The sequence below is a fragment of the Suncus etruscus genome, chromosome 13, assembly GCF_024139225.1.
Source record: "Suncus etruscus isolate mSunEtr1 chromosome 13, mSunEtr1.pri.cur, whole genome shotgun sequence".
In the NCBI taxonomy this organism is placed as follows: Eukaryota; Metazoa; Chordata; class Mammalia; order Eulipotyphla; family Soricidae; genus Suncus; species Suncus etruscus.
The window spans coordinates 26,726,352-26,745,019 of NC_064860.1; the positions used below are offsets into that span (position 1 = coordinate 26,726,352).

The 18,668-nt window shown below is 47.1% G+C and overlaps 1 protein-coding gene across 1 annotated transcript; it reads right to left on the reverse strand.

The window, feature by feature from the left end:
• Positions 1-220: 220 nt before the first annotated feature.
• Positions 221-12,764, reverse strand: LOC126025759 (THO complex subunit 5 homolog). Its single transcript, XM_049785534.1, is given in 3 exon segments — positions 221-2,067; positions 2,070-2,460; positions 12,696-12,764. Coding segments are annotated over 3 exon segments (2,154 nt in total). The 3' UTR covers positions 221-373.
• Between the last annotated feature and the right edge of the window lie 5,904 nt (positions 12,765-18,668).

The window sequence follows — 18,668 nt, forward strand, 5'->3', positions numbered from 1 at the left end:
AAGAAACAACCCTATTCACACTAGTGTCACACAAACTCAAATATCTTGGAAACAACTTGACTAAAGACAGGAAGAACCTATACAAAGAAAACTATAAAACCCTGCTCCAAGAAATAAGAGAGGACATGTGGAAATGGAAACACATACCCTGTTCGGGATTGGCAGGATTAACATCATTACATGGCAACACTCTCCAAAGCATTGTACAAATTCAATGTGATTTCTTTTTTTTTTTTTTGGTCATGTGACACTTTAATAGGCCAAAAATAAAAAACCCTATTGTTAGAGAATATCAAGAACTACATGTGGGCCAGAGCAGGAAGCAGAGTGCAGTGGGCTGGATGGGGCTCTGGGGGAAGAGGCGAACGGGCAGTCAGCGATGACTGAAGAATCCTTGAGGGTGGTTATACTTAAAAGGCTTCATCCTACTAGGACCCCTAAAAAGCCGAAGGCACATCTTCTGCGGAAATTCCTTGGGTCCCTCCACACTGTCATCGTGGCTCTTGGTCTCCAGGTAGACATCCAGCAGCACACACAGTCGCTGCAACTGGTTGGTCAAGAGCTGGTGGCTGGGCCTCGGACCGCACAACTCCTTAAAGCACACATTGACCTTGCTCTCCATGGCCCGAATATTGTCATCATTGCTGTTGGTTTTTTCCCCTTTCCAGTTCAGACAGAGTTGGAAGATTGGTGGAAAAGAAGAGTATCCAGGATTCAAAACTACAGCAGCTTGTAGTTTGGCTGTGCCCCTCTCCACAAGTGCCATGTAGTAGAGATTGGTGTCCTCAGCCAGTCCTGCCTCCACAATGTCCTTGGTGAAAGGTAGCTCCAGGTAATCTTCATAAGCAAGAGTCACCCACTTCACCAGGCAAGAGACAACATTTACAGGAAAGAGGTGTTGGCAGTCACTGGTAGCTGGTACAATGCCATGTTCCAGAGATGCAAACTGTTTGTGGAGGGCCATGCTAGACTGCACTCTGGTCTTCAGCAACTTCATGGTGGTCTCCATGTGGCTGGCACTCAGGGAATGGTCCATGACCACTGTGTGCTGGGGCTGCTCTTTGGGGAAGTGGAGGCCACCCAACTTCTGTACCCACAAATAAGGGTGACCTAGCTCAAGTACATAGTCTCTCAAGGTCAGGATGCCAACTTTATCAAACTGATACTGATTGGCTGGGTTTGGAGTTTTCTTTCCGTGATCCCCAGGATACAGACAGCTCAGGACTGAGTCAGGCGATAGCAAATCCCCTGCACTTAAGGGCGTGATCAGCTCCGACGCTGTAGTCACTTTGGTTTTTACTGTCATGATGTTGAGGTTCATGAGGTAATAGAAAGTCAGGTGAATCACACTGTCATCTTTTCATTTCAGGTCCAGCATGACAGACAGGGGGTGCCTCTTTAGCATCTCCTTTCACTTGTCATCCAACTGAACTCCCAGCGTGGGTCGACGGCATTTCATAGTTTGTTCCTCTTCAGCATCAGAGTCACTTTCATCGTCTTGGGAATCCTCGGGAGGCTTAAACAAAGCCTTGGCTTCATCCACACTGCCTTGGATTGCCACGGACAACGTCTTATCACAAGCCTGCCCGTAAGCAGTGGCCTGGACAAAGAGGATATAGAGGGGTGGCGACAGATGTCTGGCAATTTCATACTGCTTGTGAGCCTGGTCAAACGGCATGAACAGGTACTCCTGCACTGGGAGGGATGCCTGCATAATGCTGTTGAGGCGGGGCTGGAGGCTGCTCTTCACCTCAATCTTCTTGAGGATCTTCTCCTTGTTGGATAGGGACTCTCGGTACTTCTCTGCCAGCCTTTTCCGCTGCTCTAGCTCCCAGTCCAGACATGCTAGGGTTTGCTGGTGAGGATCTCCCATGGTAACTTTAGCATTGCTGATTTCTGGCGGAGCCTCCATGTAAAATCCCTCTATACTAACCAGATCGATTTCTTCATGCTTTGATTTAAACTCCAGACACTTGGTGATCTCCTTCTGCAGGTGCATCACCTCATACAACAGGTTCTGGAGCTGAAGGTGATAAGCGTCTACTTTCTGTTTGGCCTCATGGGTTGATCTCTTCCTTTCTTCAACCTGATATGGACTAATCGGTTAAGTTTCTTTAGAGTCATGAAGTGCACACAACTCTGGACCCTCCAGTCTTCTATCTCAACTGCCATGTCCTTGCCTCCCCGGATTTTCAGGTCCTGGATTTCAGCCATGAGCCTCTGTAGCTCCTGGCACGTGTACTTGTACAGTTCATAGTCTCTGCCAGGGTCCCGCAGGTCCACTTCAGCCTCATCACTGTAGTATTTACATTCCGGTTCAGTGTCAGATCGGTTACGCTTCCCTTCATTTGGGGCTCCTTCACTTCGGATAACCTTGGGCTTACGTTTTTTGCTTGATTCTGATGGAATGGTTGTTTTGTAAAGGCAAGAGGAAACCGCAGAGATCTCTAAGTCCCAAATCTGCCCCTTAATGTGATTTCTTTTTTTTTAAGGTCTTTCTTTTTTTTTCTTTTTTTAAAATTTATTTAAACACCTTGATTACATACATGATTGTGTTTGAGTTTCAGTCATGTAAAGAACACCACCCATCACCAGTGCAACATTACCATCACCAATGTCCCAAGTCTCCCTCATCCCCACCCGACCCCCGCCTGTACTCTAGACAGGCTCTCCATTTTCCTCATACATTCTCATTATTAGGACAGTTCAAAATGTAGTTATTTCTCTAACTAAACTCATCACTCTTTGAGGTGAGCTTCCTGACAGCTGCATAATATTCCATTGTGTATATGTACCACAGTTTCTTTAGCCATTCGTCTGTTGAAGGGCATCTTGGTTGTTTCCAGAGTCTTGCTATGGTAAATAGTGCTGCAATGAATATAGGTGTAAGGAAGGGGTTTTTGTATTGTGTTTTTGTGTTCTTAGGGTATATTCCTAGGAGTGGTATAGCTGGATCGTATGGGAGCTCGATTTCCAGTTTTTGGAGGAATCTCCATATCGCTTTTCATAAAGGTTGAACTAGACGGCATTCCCACCAGCAGTGGATAAGAGTTCCTTTCTCTCCACATCCCCGCCAACACTGTTTATTCTCATTCTTTGTGATGTGTGCCATTCTCTGGGGTGTGAGGTGGTATCTCATCGTTGTTTTGATTTGCATCTCCCTGATGATTAGTGATGTGGAGCATTTTTTCATGTGTCTTTTGGCCATGTGTATTTCTTCTTTGTCAAAGTGTCCGTTCATTTCTTCTCCCCATTTTTTGATGGGGTTAGATGTTTTTTTCTTGTAAAGTTCTGTCAGTGCCTTGTATATTTTGGAGATTAGCCCCTTATCTGATGGGTATTGGGTGAATAGTTTCTCCCACTCAGTGGGTGGCTCTTGTATCCTGGGCACTATTTCCTTTGAGGTGCAGAAGCTTCTCAGCTTAATATATTCCCATCTGTTAATCTCTGTTTTCACTTGCTTGGAGAGTGCAGTTTCCTCCTTGAAGATGCCTGTAATGTCCTGGAGTGTTTTGCCTATGTGCTGTTCTATATATCTTATGGTTTTGGGGCTGATATCGAGGTCTTTAATCCATTTGGATTTTACCTTCGTACATGATGTTAGCTGGGGGTCTAAGTTCAATTTTTTGCAAGTGGCTATCCAATTGTGCCAACACCACTTGTTGAAGAGGCTTTCCCTGCTCCATTTAGGATTTCTTGCTCCTTTATCAAAAATTAGGTGGTTGTATGTCTGGGGAACATTTTCTGAGTATTCAAGCTTATTCCACTAATCTGAGGACCTGTCCTTATTCCAATACCATGCTGTTTTGATAACTATTGCTTTGTAGTACAGTTTAAAGTTGGGGAAAGTAATTCCTCCCATATTCTTTTTCCCAATGATTGCTTTAGCTATTTGAGGGTGTTTATTGTTCCAAATAAATTTCAAAAGTGTCTGATCCACTTCTTTGAAGAATGTCATGGGTATTTTTAGAGGGATGGCATTAAATCTGTATAATGCCTTGGGGAGTATTGCCATTTTGATGATGTTAATCCTGCCAATCCATGAGCAGGATATGTGTTTCCATTTCCGTGTGTCCTCTCTTATTTCTTGGAGCAGAGTTTTATAGTTTTCCTTGTATAGGTCCTTCACATATTTAGTCAAGTTGATTCCAAGATATTTGAGTTTGTGTGGCACTATTGTGAATGGGGTTGTTTTCTTAATGTCCATTTCTTCTTTATTACTGTTGGTGTATAGAAAGGCCATTGATTTTTGTGCGTTAATTTTGTAGCCTGCCACCTTGCTATATGAGTCTATTGTTTGTAGAAGCTTTTTGATAGAGTCTTTAGGGTTTTCTAAGTAGAGTATCATGTCATCTGCAAACAGTGAGAGCTTGACTTCTTCCTTTCCTGTCTGGATTCCTTTGATATCCTTTTCTTGCCTAATCGCTATAGCAAGTACTTCCAGTGCTATGTTGAATAGGAGTGGTGAGAGAGGACAGCCTTGTCTTGTGCCAGAATTTAGAGGGAAGGCTTTTAGTTTTTCTCCATTGAGGATAATATTTGCCACTGGCTTGTGGTAGATGGCCTTCACTATGTTGAGAAAGGTTCCCTCCATTCCCATCTTGCTGAGAGTTTTGATCAAGAATGGGTGTTGGACCTTATCAAATGTTTTCTATGCATCTATTGATATGATCATGTGGTTTTTATTTTTCTTGTTATTGATGTTGTGTATTATGTTGATAGATTTACGGATGTTAAACCAGCCTTGCATTCCTGGGATGAAACCTACTTGATCGTAGTGGATGATCTTCTTAACGAGGCATTGAATGCTATTTGCCAGGATTTTGTTGAGGATCTTTGCATCTGCATTCATCAGCGATATTGGTCTGTAATTTACATTTTTTGTAGCATCTCTGTCTGATTTAGGTATCAAGATGATGATGGCTTCAAAAAAGCTATTTGGAAGTGTTTCTGTTTGTTCAATTTCATGAAAGAGTCTTGCCAAGATTGGCAGTAGTTCCTCTTGGAAAGTTTGATAGAATTCATTAGTGAATCCATCTGGACCTGGGCTTTTGTTTTTCCGCAGACATTTGATTACTGTTTTAATTTCATCAATGGTGATGGGGGTGTTTAGATATGCTACATCCTCTTCCTTCAACCGTGGAGGATTATAAGAGTCCAAGAATTTATCCATTTCTTCCAGGTTCTCATTTTTAGTGGCGTAGAGTTTTTAAAAGTAGTTTCTGATTACCCTTTGAATATCTCTCATATCATTAGTGATCTCTCCTTTTTCATTCCTGATACGAGTTATCAAGTTTCTCTCTCTCTCTTTCTTTGTTAGGTTTGCCAGTGGTCTATCAATCTTGTTTATTTTTTCAAAGAACCAACTTCTGCTTTCGTTGATCTTTCGGATTGTTTTTTGAGTTTCCACTTCGTTGATTTCTGCTCTCCGCTTTGTTATTTTGTTCTGTCTTCCTATTCTTGGGTCCTTTTGTTGAGCATTTTCTAGTTCTATTAGTTGTGTCTTTAAGCTACTCAGGTAAGATCCTTCTTCCTTCCTGATGTGTGCTTGCAAAGCTATAAATTTTCCTCTCAGTACTGCTTTTGCTGTGTCCCATAAGTTCTGATAGTTTGTGTCTTTATTGTCATTTGTTTCCAGGAACCTTTTGATTTCCTCCTTGATTTCATCTCGGTTATTGAGCATGAGGCTGTTTAACTTCCAGGTGTTAAAGTGTTTCTTCTGAGTCCCTTTGGAGTTCACAAATAATTTCAGAGCCATGTGGTCACCGAAGGTAGTCTGTAAAATTTCTATCCTCTTGATCTTATGGAGGTATGTTTTATGTGCCAGCATGTAGTCTATCCTGGAGAATGTCCCATGTACATTGGAGAAGAATGTGTATCCAGGTTTCTGGGGATGGAGTGTTATATATATATATATATATATATATATATATATATATATATATATATATATATATTCACTAGGCCTCTTTCTTCCATTTCTCTCCTCATGTCTAGTATATTCTTGTTGGGTTTCAGTCTGGCTGACCTATCCAGTTTTGAAAAAGCCGTGTTAATGTCCCCCACAATTATTGTGTTGTTATTGATATTATTTTTCAGATTTGTCAACAGTTGTATTAAATATTGTGCTGGCCCCTCATTCAGTGCATATATGTTTAGGAGAGTGAATTCTTCCTGCTCTACGTACCCCTTGATTAATATAAAATGTCCATCTTTGTCCCTTACAACCTTCCTGAGTATAAAGTTTGCATTATCTGATATTAGTATGGCCACTCCAGCTTTTTTATGGGTGTTGTTGGCTTGGATAATTTTTCTCCAGCCTTTTATTTTGAGTCTATGTTTGTTCTGACTATTCTGGTGCGTTTCTTGTAGGCAGCAGAAGGTTGGATTGAGTTTTTTGATCCATTTAGCCACTCTGTGTCTCTTGACTGGTGCATTTAGTCCATTGACGTTGAGAGAAAGAATTGTCCTGGAATTTAACGCCATCTTTATTTTGAAATTTGTTGTGTCTTTTGGGTAGTCTTGTCTTAGATTAGGTCTTTCAGTTTTTCTCTTAAGACTGGTTTTGTGTCAGTGGAGTTTCTGAGCTGTTTTTTGTCTGTGAAACTGTGTATTCTTCCGTCAAACCGGAAAGTGAGTTTTGCTGGGTATAGTATTCTGGGTGAAGCATTCATTTCATTCAGTCTTGTCACAATATCCCACCACTGCTTTCTGGCATTGAGTGTTTCTGGTGACAGGTCTGCTGTAAATCTCAGGGAAGCTTGCTTGAATGTGATTTCCCCTTTTGATCTTGCTGTTTTCAGAATTCTGTCTCTATCTGTGGGATTCGTCATTGTGACTAGGATGTGTCTTGGGGTGGTTTTTCTGGGGTCTCTTTTGGTTGGTACTCTTCGGGCATGCAGGATTTGATCACATATATTCTTTAGCTCTGGAAGTTTCTCTTTAATGATGTTCTTGACCATTGATACTTCCTGGAAATTTTCTTCCTGGGTCTCTGGGACTCCAATGATTCTTAATTTGTTTCTGTTGATCTTATCATAGACTTCTATTTTCATCTGTTCCCATTCTTTGACTAATTTTTCCATTGTCTGCTCATTTGCTTTAAGTTTTTTGTCCAATCTCTCGTGCTGTATGGAATTGTTATGTATCTCATCTTCTACAGCACCAAGTCTATTCTCAGCTTCTGATACCCTGTCCCAGAGCTTATCCATTTTGTCATTCACTTTGTTTACTGACTTTTTCATTCCTGTTAGTAGACATGTGATTTCAGTTTGGAGTTTTGTGATTTCTGTCTTCATATTTTCTTCGTTCTTATTAGTGTTGTGTTCAACTCGATCCATGGTTTCTTTGAGTTCTTGGAACATCTTCCATATTGCTAGTCTAAAGTCCTTATCTGAGAGGTTGATTAGTTGGTTGGTCATTATCTGGTCCTCAGAATTGTCATCTTCATTCTCTATGTCTGATGCTGGCCTGCGTTGTTTCCCCATTGTCACACTTGTATTGTGGGTTTTTCTACGTGTTGTGGTGGTATTCATTGGCTAAATAATGCAGGCAGCACACTCCTCTGGCTCCGCCCTTTCTGAATTGGCTGACTTGCGCCTAAGGGAGGGGAGTACTCCGTGGATGAAGCCTCACACAGGGTCAAAACCTAGGCCCGGGAATGCAACAGAGCAGACAGTCAAGAGAAAAATGGTTGCTCCTGTGATATAGCACCGTTCTTAGTGTGATTTTTCCTTCTTGATGCAATGGTGTTTTTACTTAGAAAGAGTGCACGACCATGTAGCAATGCGGAGAGGCCGTGCTCCGCTGGAGCCTCTTTTTGCCCCACTCGCAAGAGTTTCAAGCAAGAGGACAGTAGACAGACATATACAGATCACAATCACAGTTTTTGAAAGTTGGGCCCCAAAGGGCAGGCGTAATTTCGTGAATTTTCCCCGCCTGATGTCACACACAGGGAGCTGGATTTTGCAAAGGCTTGCTAGTTTTCATGTCTGGAATCCCTCCCTGAAAATGGCCTCTGGGAGAGAGAGTTTTCTAGAGCCTCTTTTTGCCCAACTCTCAAGTGTTTCACGCAAGAGGACTGTAGACAGACATATAAAGGTCGCAATAACAGTTTTTCACAGTTGGGCCCCACTGGGCAGGCGTAATTTCGTGGATTTTCCCCTCCTGATGTCACACACAGGAAGCCGGCTTTTGAAAGTCTTGCCGGTTTTCATGCTCAGGAGTCCCTCCCTGAAAATGGCCTCTGGCAAGCGAGTTTTCTGGAGCCTCTTCTTGCCCCACTCGCAAGTGTTTCACGCAAGAGGACAGTAGACAGACATATAGAGGTCACATTCACAGTTTTTCACAGTTGGGCCCCACTGGGCAGTCGTACTTTCGTGGATGTTCCACGCCTGATGTCACACACAGGGAGCGGCTTTTGCAAGGGCTTGCCAGTTTTCATGCTCTGGAGACCCTCCCTGAAAATGGCCTCTGGGCGAGCAAGTTTTCTGGAGCCTCTTTTTGCCCCACTCGCAAGAGTTTCATGCAAGAGGACAGTAGACAGAGATATACAGGTCACACTCACAGTTTTTCACTGTTGGGCCCCACTGGGCAAGATTACTGTCGTGGATTTTCCCCGTCTGTTGTCACACACAGGGAGCCGGCTTTTGCAAAGGTTTGCAAGTTTTCATGTTCTGGAGTCCCTCCCTGAAAATGGCGTCTGGGCGAGCGAGGTTTCTGGAGCCTTTTTTGCCCCACTTGAAAGAGTTTCACGCAAGGGGACAGTAGACAGACATATACAGGTCGCACTGCCAGTTTGTCACAGTTGGGCCCACTGGGCAGGCGTACTTTCGTGGATTTTCCCCACCTGATGTCACACACAGGGAGCCGGCTTTTGAAAAGGCTTGCCAGTTTTCATGCTCTGGAGTCCCTCCCTGAAAATGGCCTCTGGGCAAGCGAGTTTTCTAGAGCCTCTTTTTGCCCCACTCGCAAGTGTTTCACGCAAGTGTACAGTAGACAGACATATTAAGGTCATATTCACAGTTTTTCACAGTTGAGCTACACTGGGCAGGTGTACTGTCGTGGATGTTCCCCACCTGAAGTCACACACAGGGAGCCGGCTTTTGAAAAGGCTTGCCGGTTTTCATGCTCTGGAGTCCCGCCCTGAAAATAGCCTCAGGCAAGCGAGTTTTCTGGAGCCTCTTTTTGCCCCACTCGCAAGAGTTTCATGCAAGGTGACAGTAGACAGACATATACAGGTCGCACTGCCAGTTTGTCACAGTTGGGCCCACTGGGCAGGCGTACTTTCGTGGATTTTCTCCTCCTGATGTCACACACAGGGAGCCGGCTCTTGCAAAGGCTTGCCAGTTTTCATGCTCTGGAGTCCCTCCCTGAAAATAGCCTCTGGGCAAGCGAATTTTCTGGAGCCTCTTTTTGCCCCACTCGCAAGAGTTTCACGCAAGAGGATAGTAGACAGACATATACAGGTCGCACTCACAGTTTTTCACAGTTGGGCCCCACTGGGCAAGCGTACTTTCGTGGATATTCCCCGTCTGTTGTCACACACAGGGAGCCAGCTTTTGCAAAGGTTTGACAATTTTCTTTTTTTTTTTTTTTTTTTTTTTTTTTTTTGGTTTTTGGGCCACACCCGGTAACGCTCAGGGGTTACTCCTGGCTATGCGCTCAGAAGTCGCTCCTGGCTTGGGGGACCATATGGGACGCCGGGGGATCGAACCGCGGTCCGTCTCCTTAGGCTAGCGCAGGTAAGGCAGGCACCTTACCTCCAGCGCCACCGCCCGGCCCCAGGTTTGACAATTTTCATGTTCTGGAGTCCCTCCCTGAAAATGGCCTCTGGCAAGCGAGTTTTCTGGAGCCTCTTTTTGCCCCACTCGCAAGAGTTTCACGTAAGAGGACAGTAGACAGACATATAGAGATCGCACTCACAGTTTTTTACAGTTGGGCCCCACTGGGCAGGCCTACTTTCATGGATTTTCCCCGCCTGTTTCCACATAAAGGGAGCCAGCTTTTGCAAAGGCTTGCCGGTTTTCATATTCTGGAATCCCTCCCTGAAAATGGCCTCTGGCGAGCGAGTTTTCTAGAGCCTCTTTTTGCCGAACTCGCAAGTGTTTCACGCAAGAGGACAGTAGACAGACATATACAGGTCGCACTCACAGTTTTTCAAAGTTGGGCCCCACTGGGCAGGCGTATTTTCGTGGATTTTCCCAACCTGATGTCACACACAGGGAGCCGGCTTTTGCAAAGTCTTGCCGGTTTTCATGCTCTGGAGTCCCTCCCTGAAAATGGCGTCTGGGCGAGCGAGGTTTCTAGAGCCTCTTTTTGCCGCACTCGCAAGTGTTTCACTCAAGAGGACAGTAGACAGACATATAGAGGTCACATTCACAGTTTTTCACAGTTGGGCCCCACTGGTCAGTCGTACTTTCGTGGATGTTCCACGCCTGATGTCACACACAGGGAGCGGCTTTTGCAAAGGCTTGCCAGTTTTCATGCTCTGGAGTCCCTCCCTGAAAATGGCCTCTGGGTGAGCAATTTTTCTTGAGCCTCTTTTTGCCCCACTCGCAAGAGTTTCACGGAAGTGGACAGTAGATAGACATATACAGGTCGCACTCACAGTTTTTCACAGTTGGGACCCACTGGGCAAGATTACTTTCGTGGATTTTCCCCGTCTGTTGTCACACACAGGGACCCGGCTTTTGCAAAGGTTTGCCAGTTTTCATGTTCTGGAGTCCCATCCTGAAAATGGCCTCTGGGCGAGCAAGTTTTCTGGAGCCTCTTTTAGCCCCACTCGCAAGAGTTTCACGCAAGAGGACAGTAGACAGACATATACAGGTCGCACTCACAGTTTTCACAGTTGGGCCCCACTGAGCAGGCGTACTTTCGTGAATATTCCCCGCCTGATGTCACACACAGGGAGCCAGCCTTTGCAAAGGCTTGCCGGTTTTCATGTTCTAGAGTCCCTCCCTGAAAAAGGCCTCTGGGTGAGCGAGTTTTCTGAAGCCTCTTTTTGCCCCACTCGCAAGAGTTTCATGCAAGAGGACAGTAGACAGACATATAGAGGTCATACTCACAGTTTTTCACAGTAGGGCCCAACAGGCAGGCCTACTTTCGTGGATTTTCCCCGACTGATGTCACATACAAAGAGCCGGCATTTGCAAAGGCTTGCCGGTTTTCATGCTCTGGAGTCCCTCCCTGAAAATGGCCTCTGAAAAGCAAGTTTTCTGGAGCCTCTTTTTGCCCCACTCGCAAGTGTTTCACGCAAGAGGACAGTGGACAGACATATAGAGGTCACATTCACAGTTTTTCACAGTTGGGCACCACTGGGCAGTCGTACTTTCGTGGATGTTCCGCGCCTGATGTCACACACAGGGAGCGGCTTTTGCAAAGGCTTGCCAGTTTTCATGCTCTGGAGTCCCTCCCTGAAAATGGCCTCTGGCAAGCGAGTTTTCTGGAGCCTCTTTTTACCCCACTCGCAAGAGTTTCACGCAAGGGGACAGTAGACAGACATATACAGGTCGCACTGCCAGTTTGTCACAGTTGGGCCCACTGGGCAGTCGTACTTTCGTGAATTTTCTCCTCCTGATGTCACACACAGGGAGCCGGCTTTTGCAAAGGCTTGCCAGTTTTCATGCTCTGGAGTCCCTCCCTGAAAATAGCCTCTGGGCAAGCAAATTTTATGGAGCCTCTTTTTGCCCCACTCGCAAGAGTTTCACGCAAGAGGATAGTAGACAGACATATACAGGTCGCACTCACAGTTTTTCACAGTTGGGCCCCACTGGGCAGGCCTACTTTCATGGAATTTCCCCACCGTTTCCACACAAAGGGAGCCAGCTTTTGCAAAGGCTTGCCGGTTTTCATATTCTGGAATCCCTCCCTGAAAATGGCCTCTGGCAAGCGAGTTTACTAGAGCCACTTTTTGCCGAACTCGCAAGTGTTTCATGCAAGAGGACAGTAGACAGACATATACAGGTCGCACTCACAGTTTTTCACAGTTGGGCCCCACTGGGCAGGCGTACTTTCGTGGATTTTCCCCACCTGATGTCACACACAGGGAACCGGCATTTGCAAAGTCCGGCCGGTTTTCATGCTCTGGAGTCCCTCCCTGAAAATGGCCTCTGGCAAGCGAGTTTTCTGGAGCCTCTTTTTGCCCCACTCGCAAGAGTTTCACGCAAGAGGACAGTAGATAGACATATATAGGTCGCACTCACAGTTTTTCACAGTTGGGACCCACTGGGCAAGATTACTTTCGTGGATATTCCCCGTTTGTTGTCACACACTGGGAGCCGGCTTTTGCAAAGATTTGCCAGTTTTCATGTTCTGGAGTCCCACCCTGAAAATGGCCTCTGGGCGAGCAAGTTTTCTGGAGCCTCTTTTAGCCCCACTCGCAAGAGTTTCACGCAAGAGGACAGTAGACCGACATATAAAGGTCGCACTCACAGTTTTTCACAGTTGGGCTACACTCGGCAGGTGTACTTTCGTGGATGTTCCCCGCCTGATGTCACACACAGGGAGCCCGTTTTTGCAAAGTCTTCCCTGTTTTCATGCTCTGGAGTCCCTCCCTAAATATGGCCTCTGGCAAGCGAGATTTCTGGAGCCTCTTCTTCCCCACTCGCAAGTGTTTCACGCAAGAGGACAGTAGACAGACATATAGAGGTCACATTCACAGTTTTTCACAGTTGGGCCCCACTGGGCAGTCGTACTTTCGTGGATGTTCCATGCCTGATGTCACACACAGGGAGCGGCTTTTGCGAAGGCTTGCCACTTTTCATGCTCTGGAGTCCCTCCCTGAAAATGGCCTCTGGGCGAGCAAGTTTTCTTGAGACTCTTTTTGCCCCACTCGCAAGAGTTTCACGCAAGAGGACAGTAGATAGAAATATACAGGTCGCACTCACAGTTTTTCACAGTTGGGACCCACTGGGCAAGATTACTTTCGTGGATTTTCCCCGTCTGTTGTCACACACAGGGAGCCGGCTTTTGCAAAGATTTGCCAGTTTTCATGTTCTGGAGTCCCACCCTGAAAATGGCCTCTGGGCGAGATAGTTTTCTGGAGCCTCTTTTAGCCCCACTCGCAAGAGTTTCACGCAAGAGGACAGTAGACAGACATATACAGGTCGCACTCACAGTTTTCACAGTTGGGCCCAACTGAGCAGGCGTACTTTCGTGGATGGTTCCTGCCTGATGTCACACACAGGGAGCCGGCTTTTGCAAAGGCTTGCCCGTTTTCATGCTCTTGAGTCCCTCCCTGAAAATGGCGTCTAGGCGAGCGAGGTTTCTAGAGCCTCTTTTTGCTCCACTCGCAAGTGTTTCACGCAAATGTACAGTAGACAGACATATAGAGGTCATATTCACAGTTTTTCACAGTTGGGCTACACTGGGCAGTGTACTTTCGTGGATGTTCCCCGCCTGATGTCACACACAGGGAGCCCGTTTTTGCAAAGTCTTCCCGGTTTTTATGCTCTGGAGTCCCTCCCTGAAAATGACCTCTGGCAAGCGAGTTTTCTGGAGCCTCTTCTTGCCCCACTCGCAAGTGTTTCACGCAAGAGGACAGTAGACAGACATATACAGGTCACATTCACAGTTTTTCACAGTTGGGCCCCACTGGGCAGTCGTACTTTCGTGGATGTTCCATGCCTGATGTCACACACAGGGAGCCAGCTTTTGCAAAGGCTTGCCAGTTTTAATGCTTTGGAATCCCTCCCTGAAAATGGCCTCTGGCGAGCGAGTTTTCTAGAGCCTCTTTTTGCCCAACATGCAAGTGTTTCACGCAAGAGGACAGTAGACAGACATATAAAGGTCGCACTCACAGTTTTTCACAGTTGGGCCTCAATGGGCAGGCGTACTTTCGTGGATATACCCCGCCTGATGTCACACATAGGGAGCCAGCCTTTGCAAAGGCTTGCCGGTTTTCATGTTCTAGAGTCCCTCCCTGAAAAAGGCCTCTGGGTGAGCGAGTTTTCTGAAGCCTCTTTTTGCCCCACTCGCAAGAGTTTCATGCAAGAGGACAGTAGACAGACATATAGAGTTTATACTCAGAGTTTTTCAAAGTAGGGCCCAACAGGCAGGCCTACTTTCGTGGATTTTCCCCGACTGATGTCACATACAAGGAGCCGGCATTTGCAAAGGCTTGCCGGTTTTCATGCTCTGGAGTCCCTCCCTGAAAATGGCCTCTGGCAAGAGAGTTTTCTGGAGCCTCTTTTTGCCCCACTCGCAAGTGTTTCACGCAAGAGGACAGTGGACAGACATATAGAGGTCACATTCACAGTTTTTCACAGTTGGGCCCCACTGGGCAGTCGTACTTTCGTGGATGTTCCTCGCCTGATGTCACATACAGGGAACGGCTTTTGCAAAGGCTTGCCAGTTTTCATGCTCTGGAGTCCCTCCCTGAAAATGGCCTCTGGCAAGCGAGTTTTCTGGAGCCTCTTTTTGCCCCACTCGCAAGAGTTTCACGCAAGGGGACAGTAGACAGACATATACAGGTCGCACTGCCAGTTTGTCACAGTTGGGCCCACTGGGCAGTCGTACTTTCGTGAATTTTCTCCTCCTGATGTCACACACAGGGAGCCGGCTTTTTTAAAGGCTTGCCAGTTTTCATGCTCTAGAGTCCCTCCCTGAAAATAGCCTCTGGGCAAGCGAATTTTCTGGAGCCTCTTTTTGCCCCACTCGCAAGAGTTTCACGCAAGAGGATAGTAGACAGACATATACAGGTCGCACTCACAGTTTTTCACAGTTGGGCCCCACTGGGCAAGCGTACTTTCGTGGATTTTCTCCTCCTGATGTCACACACAGGGAGCTGGCTTTTGCAAAGGCTTGCCAGTTTTCATGCTCTGGAGTCCCTCCCTGAAAATAGCCTCTGGGCAAGCGAATTTTCTGGAGCCTCTTTTTGCCCCACTCGCAAGAGTTTCACGCAAGAGGATAGTAGACAGACATATACAGGTCGCACTCACAGTTTTTCACAGTTGGGCCCCACTGGGCAGTCGTACTTTCGTGGATGTTCCACGCCTGATGTCACACACAGGGAGCGGCTTTTGCAAAGGCTTGCCAGTTTTCATGCTCTGGAGTCCCTCCCTGAAAATGGCGTCTGGGTAAGCGAGGTTTCTGGAGCCTTTTTTGCCCCACTCGCAAGAGTTTCACGCAAGAGCACAGTAGACAGACATATACAGGTCGCACTCACAGATTTTCACAGTTGGGCCGCACTGGGCAGATGTATTTTCGTGGATTTTCCCCGCCTGATGTCACACACAAGGAGCCGGCTTTTGCAAAGGCTTGCCGGTTTTCATGCTCTGGAGTCCCTCCCTGAAAATGGCCACTGGCAAGCGAGTTTTCTGGAGCCTCTTTTTGCCCCACTCGCAAGAGTTTCACGCAAGGGGACAGTAGACAGAGATATACAGGTCGCACTGGCAGTTTGTCACAGTTGGGCCCACTGGGCAGGCGTACTTTCGTGGATTTTCTCCTCCTGATGTCACACACAGGGAGCCGGCTTTTGCAAAGTCTTGCCAGTTTTCATGCTCTGGAGTCCTCCCTGAAAATAGCCTCTGGGCAAGCGAATTTTCTGGAGCCTCTTTTTGCCCCACTCGCAAGAGTTTCAAGCAAGAGGATAGTAGACAGACATATACAGGTCGCACTCACAGTTTTTCACAGTTGGGCCCCACTGGGCTAGCGTAGTTTCGTGGATTTTCCCCGTCTGTTGTCACACACAGGGAGCCGTCTTTTGCAAAGGTTTGACAATTTTCATGTTCTGGAGTCCCTGCCTGAAAATGGCCTCTGGGCGAGCGAGTTTTCTGGACCCTCTTTTTCCCCTCTCTCAAGAGTTTCACGCAAGAGGACCGTAGACAGACATATACAGATCGCACTCACAGTTTTTCACAGTTGGGCCCCACTGGGCAGGCCTACTTTCATGGATTTTCCCCGCCTGTTTCCACACACAGGGAGCCAGCTTTTGCAAAGGCTTGCCGGTATTCATGCTCTGGAATCCCTCCCTGAAAATGGCCTCTGGCGAGCGAGTTTTCTAGAGCCTCTTTTTGCCCAACTCGCAAGTGTTTCACGCAAGAGGACAGTAGACAGACATAAAGAGGTCACATTCACAGTTTTTCACAGTTGGGCCCCACTGGGAAGTCGTACTTTCGTGGATGTTCCACACCTGATGTCACACACAGGGAGTGGCTTTTGCAAAGGCTTGCCAGTTTTCATGCTCTGGAGTCCCTCCCTGAAAATGGCCTCTGGGCGAGCGAGTTTTCTAGAGCCTCTTTTTGCCCCACTCGCAAGTGTTTCACGCAAGTGTACAGTAGACAGACATATAGATTTCATATTCACAGTTTTTCACAGTTGGGCTACACTGGGCAGTTGAACTTTTGTGGATGTTCCCCGCTTGATGTCACACACAGGGAGCCGGCTTTTGCAAAGGTTTGCCATTTTTCAAGTTCTGGAGTCCCTCCCTGAAAATGGCCTCTGGGAGAGCGAGTTTTCTGGAGCCTCTTTTTGCCCCACTCACAAGAGGTTCATGCAAGTGGAGAGTTGGCAGACATATACAGGTCACACTCAGAGATTTTCACAGTTGGGCCCCACTGGGCAGGCGTAATTTCGTGGATTTTCCCCGCCTGATGTCACACACAGGGAGCAGACTTTTGCAATAGGGCTGCCGGTTCTTATGCTCTGGAGTCCCTCCCTGAAAATGCCCTCCGGGCGAGCGAGTTTTCTGGAGCCTCTTTTTGCCCCACTCGCAAGAGTTTCACGCAAGAGGATAGTAGACAGACATATAGAGTTCGCACTCACAGTTTTTCACAGTTGGGCCCCACTGGGCAAGCGTACTTTTGTGGATTTTCTCCTCCTGATGTCACACACAGGGAGCCGGCTTTTGCAAAGGCTTGCCAGTTTTCATGCTCTGGAGTCCCTCCCTGAAAATAGCCTCTGGGCAAGCGAATTTTCTGGAGCCTCTTTTTGCCCCACTCGCAAGAGTTTCACGCAAGAGGATAGTAGACAGACATATACAGGTCGCACTCACAGTTTTTCACAGTTGGGCCCCACTGGGCAGTCGTACTTTCGTGGATGTTCCACGCCTGATGTCACACACAGGGAGCGGCTTTTGCAAAGGCTTGCCAGTTTTCATGCTCTGGAGTCCCTCCCTGAAAATGGCGTCTGGGTAAGCGAGGTTTCTGTAGCCTTTTTTGCCCCACTCGCAAGAGTTTCACGCAAGAGGACAGTAGACAGACATATACAGGTCGCACTCACAGATTTTCACAGTTGGGCTGCACTGGGCAGATGTATTTTCGTGGATTTTCCCCGCCTGATGTCACACACAGGGAGCCGGCTTTTGCAAAGGCTTGCCGGTTTTCATGCTCTGGAGTCCCTCCCTGAAAATGGCCACTGGCAAGCGAGTTTTCTGGAGCCTCTTTTTGCCCCACTCGCAAGAGTTTCACGCAAGGGTACAGTAGACAGACATATACAGGTCGCACTGGCAGTTTGTCACAGTTGGGCCCACTGGGCAGGCGTACTTTCGTGGATTTTCTCCTCCTGATGTCACACACAGGGAGCCGGCTTTTGCAAAGTCTTGCCAGTTTTCATGCTCTGGAGTCCTCCCTGAAAATAGCCTCTGGGCAAGCGAATTTTCTGGAGCCTCTTTTTGCCCCACTCGCAAGAGTTTCACGCAAGAGGATAGTAGACAGACATATACAGGTCGCACTCACAGTTTTTCACAGTTGGGCCCCACTGGGCTAGCGTAGTTTCGTGGATTTTCCCCGTCTGTTGTCACACACAGGGAGCCGGCTTTTGCAAAGGTTTGACAATTTTCATGTTCTGGAGTCCCTACCTGAAAATGGCCCTGGGCGAGCGACTTTTCTGGACCCTCTTTTTCCCCTCTCTCAAGAGTTTCACGCAAGAGGACCGTAGACAGACATATACATATCGCACTCACAGTTTTTCACAGTTGGGCCCCACTGGGCAGGCCTACTTTCATGGATATTTTCCGCCTGTTTCCACACACAGGGAGCCAGCTTTTGCAAAGGCTTGCCGGTATTCATGCTCTGGAATCCCTCCCTGAAAATGGCCTCTGGCGAGCGAGTTTTCTAGAGCCTCTTTTTGCCCAACTCGCAAGTGTTTCACGCAAGAGGACAGTAGACAGACATATACAGGTCGCACTCACAGTTTTTCACAGTTGGGCCCCACTGGGCAGGCGTACTTTCGTGGATTTTCCCCTCCTGATGTCACACACAGGGAGCCGGCTTTTGCAAAGTCTTGCCGGTTTTCATGCTCTGGAGTCCCTCCCTGAAAATGTCCTCTGGCAAGCGAGTTTTCTGGAGCCTCTTTTTGCCCCACTCGCAAGTGTTTCACGCAAGAGGACAGTAGACAGACATATAGAGGTCACATTCACAGTTTTTCACAGTTGGGCCCCACTGGGAAGTCGTACTTTCGTGGATGTTCCACACCTGATGTCACACACAGGGAGTGGCTTTTGCAAAGGCTTGCCAGTTTTCATGCTCTGGAGTCCCTCCCTGAAAATGGCCTCTGGGCGAGCGAGTTTTCTAGAGCCTCTTTTTGCCCCACTCGCAAGTGTTTCACGCAAGTGTACAGTAGACAGACATATAGATTTCATATTCACAGTTTTTCACAGTTGGGCTACACTGGGCAGTTGAACTTTTGTGGATGTTCCCCGCTTGATGTCACACACAGGGAGCCGGCTT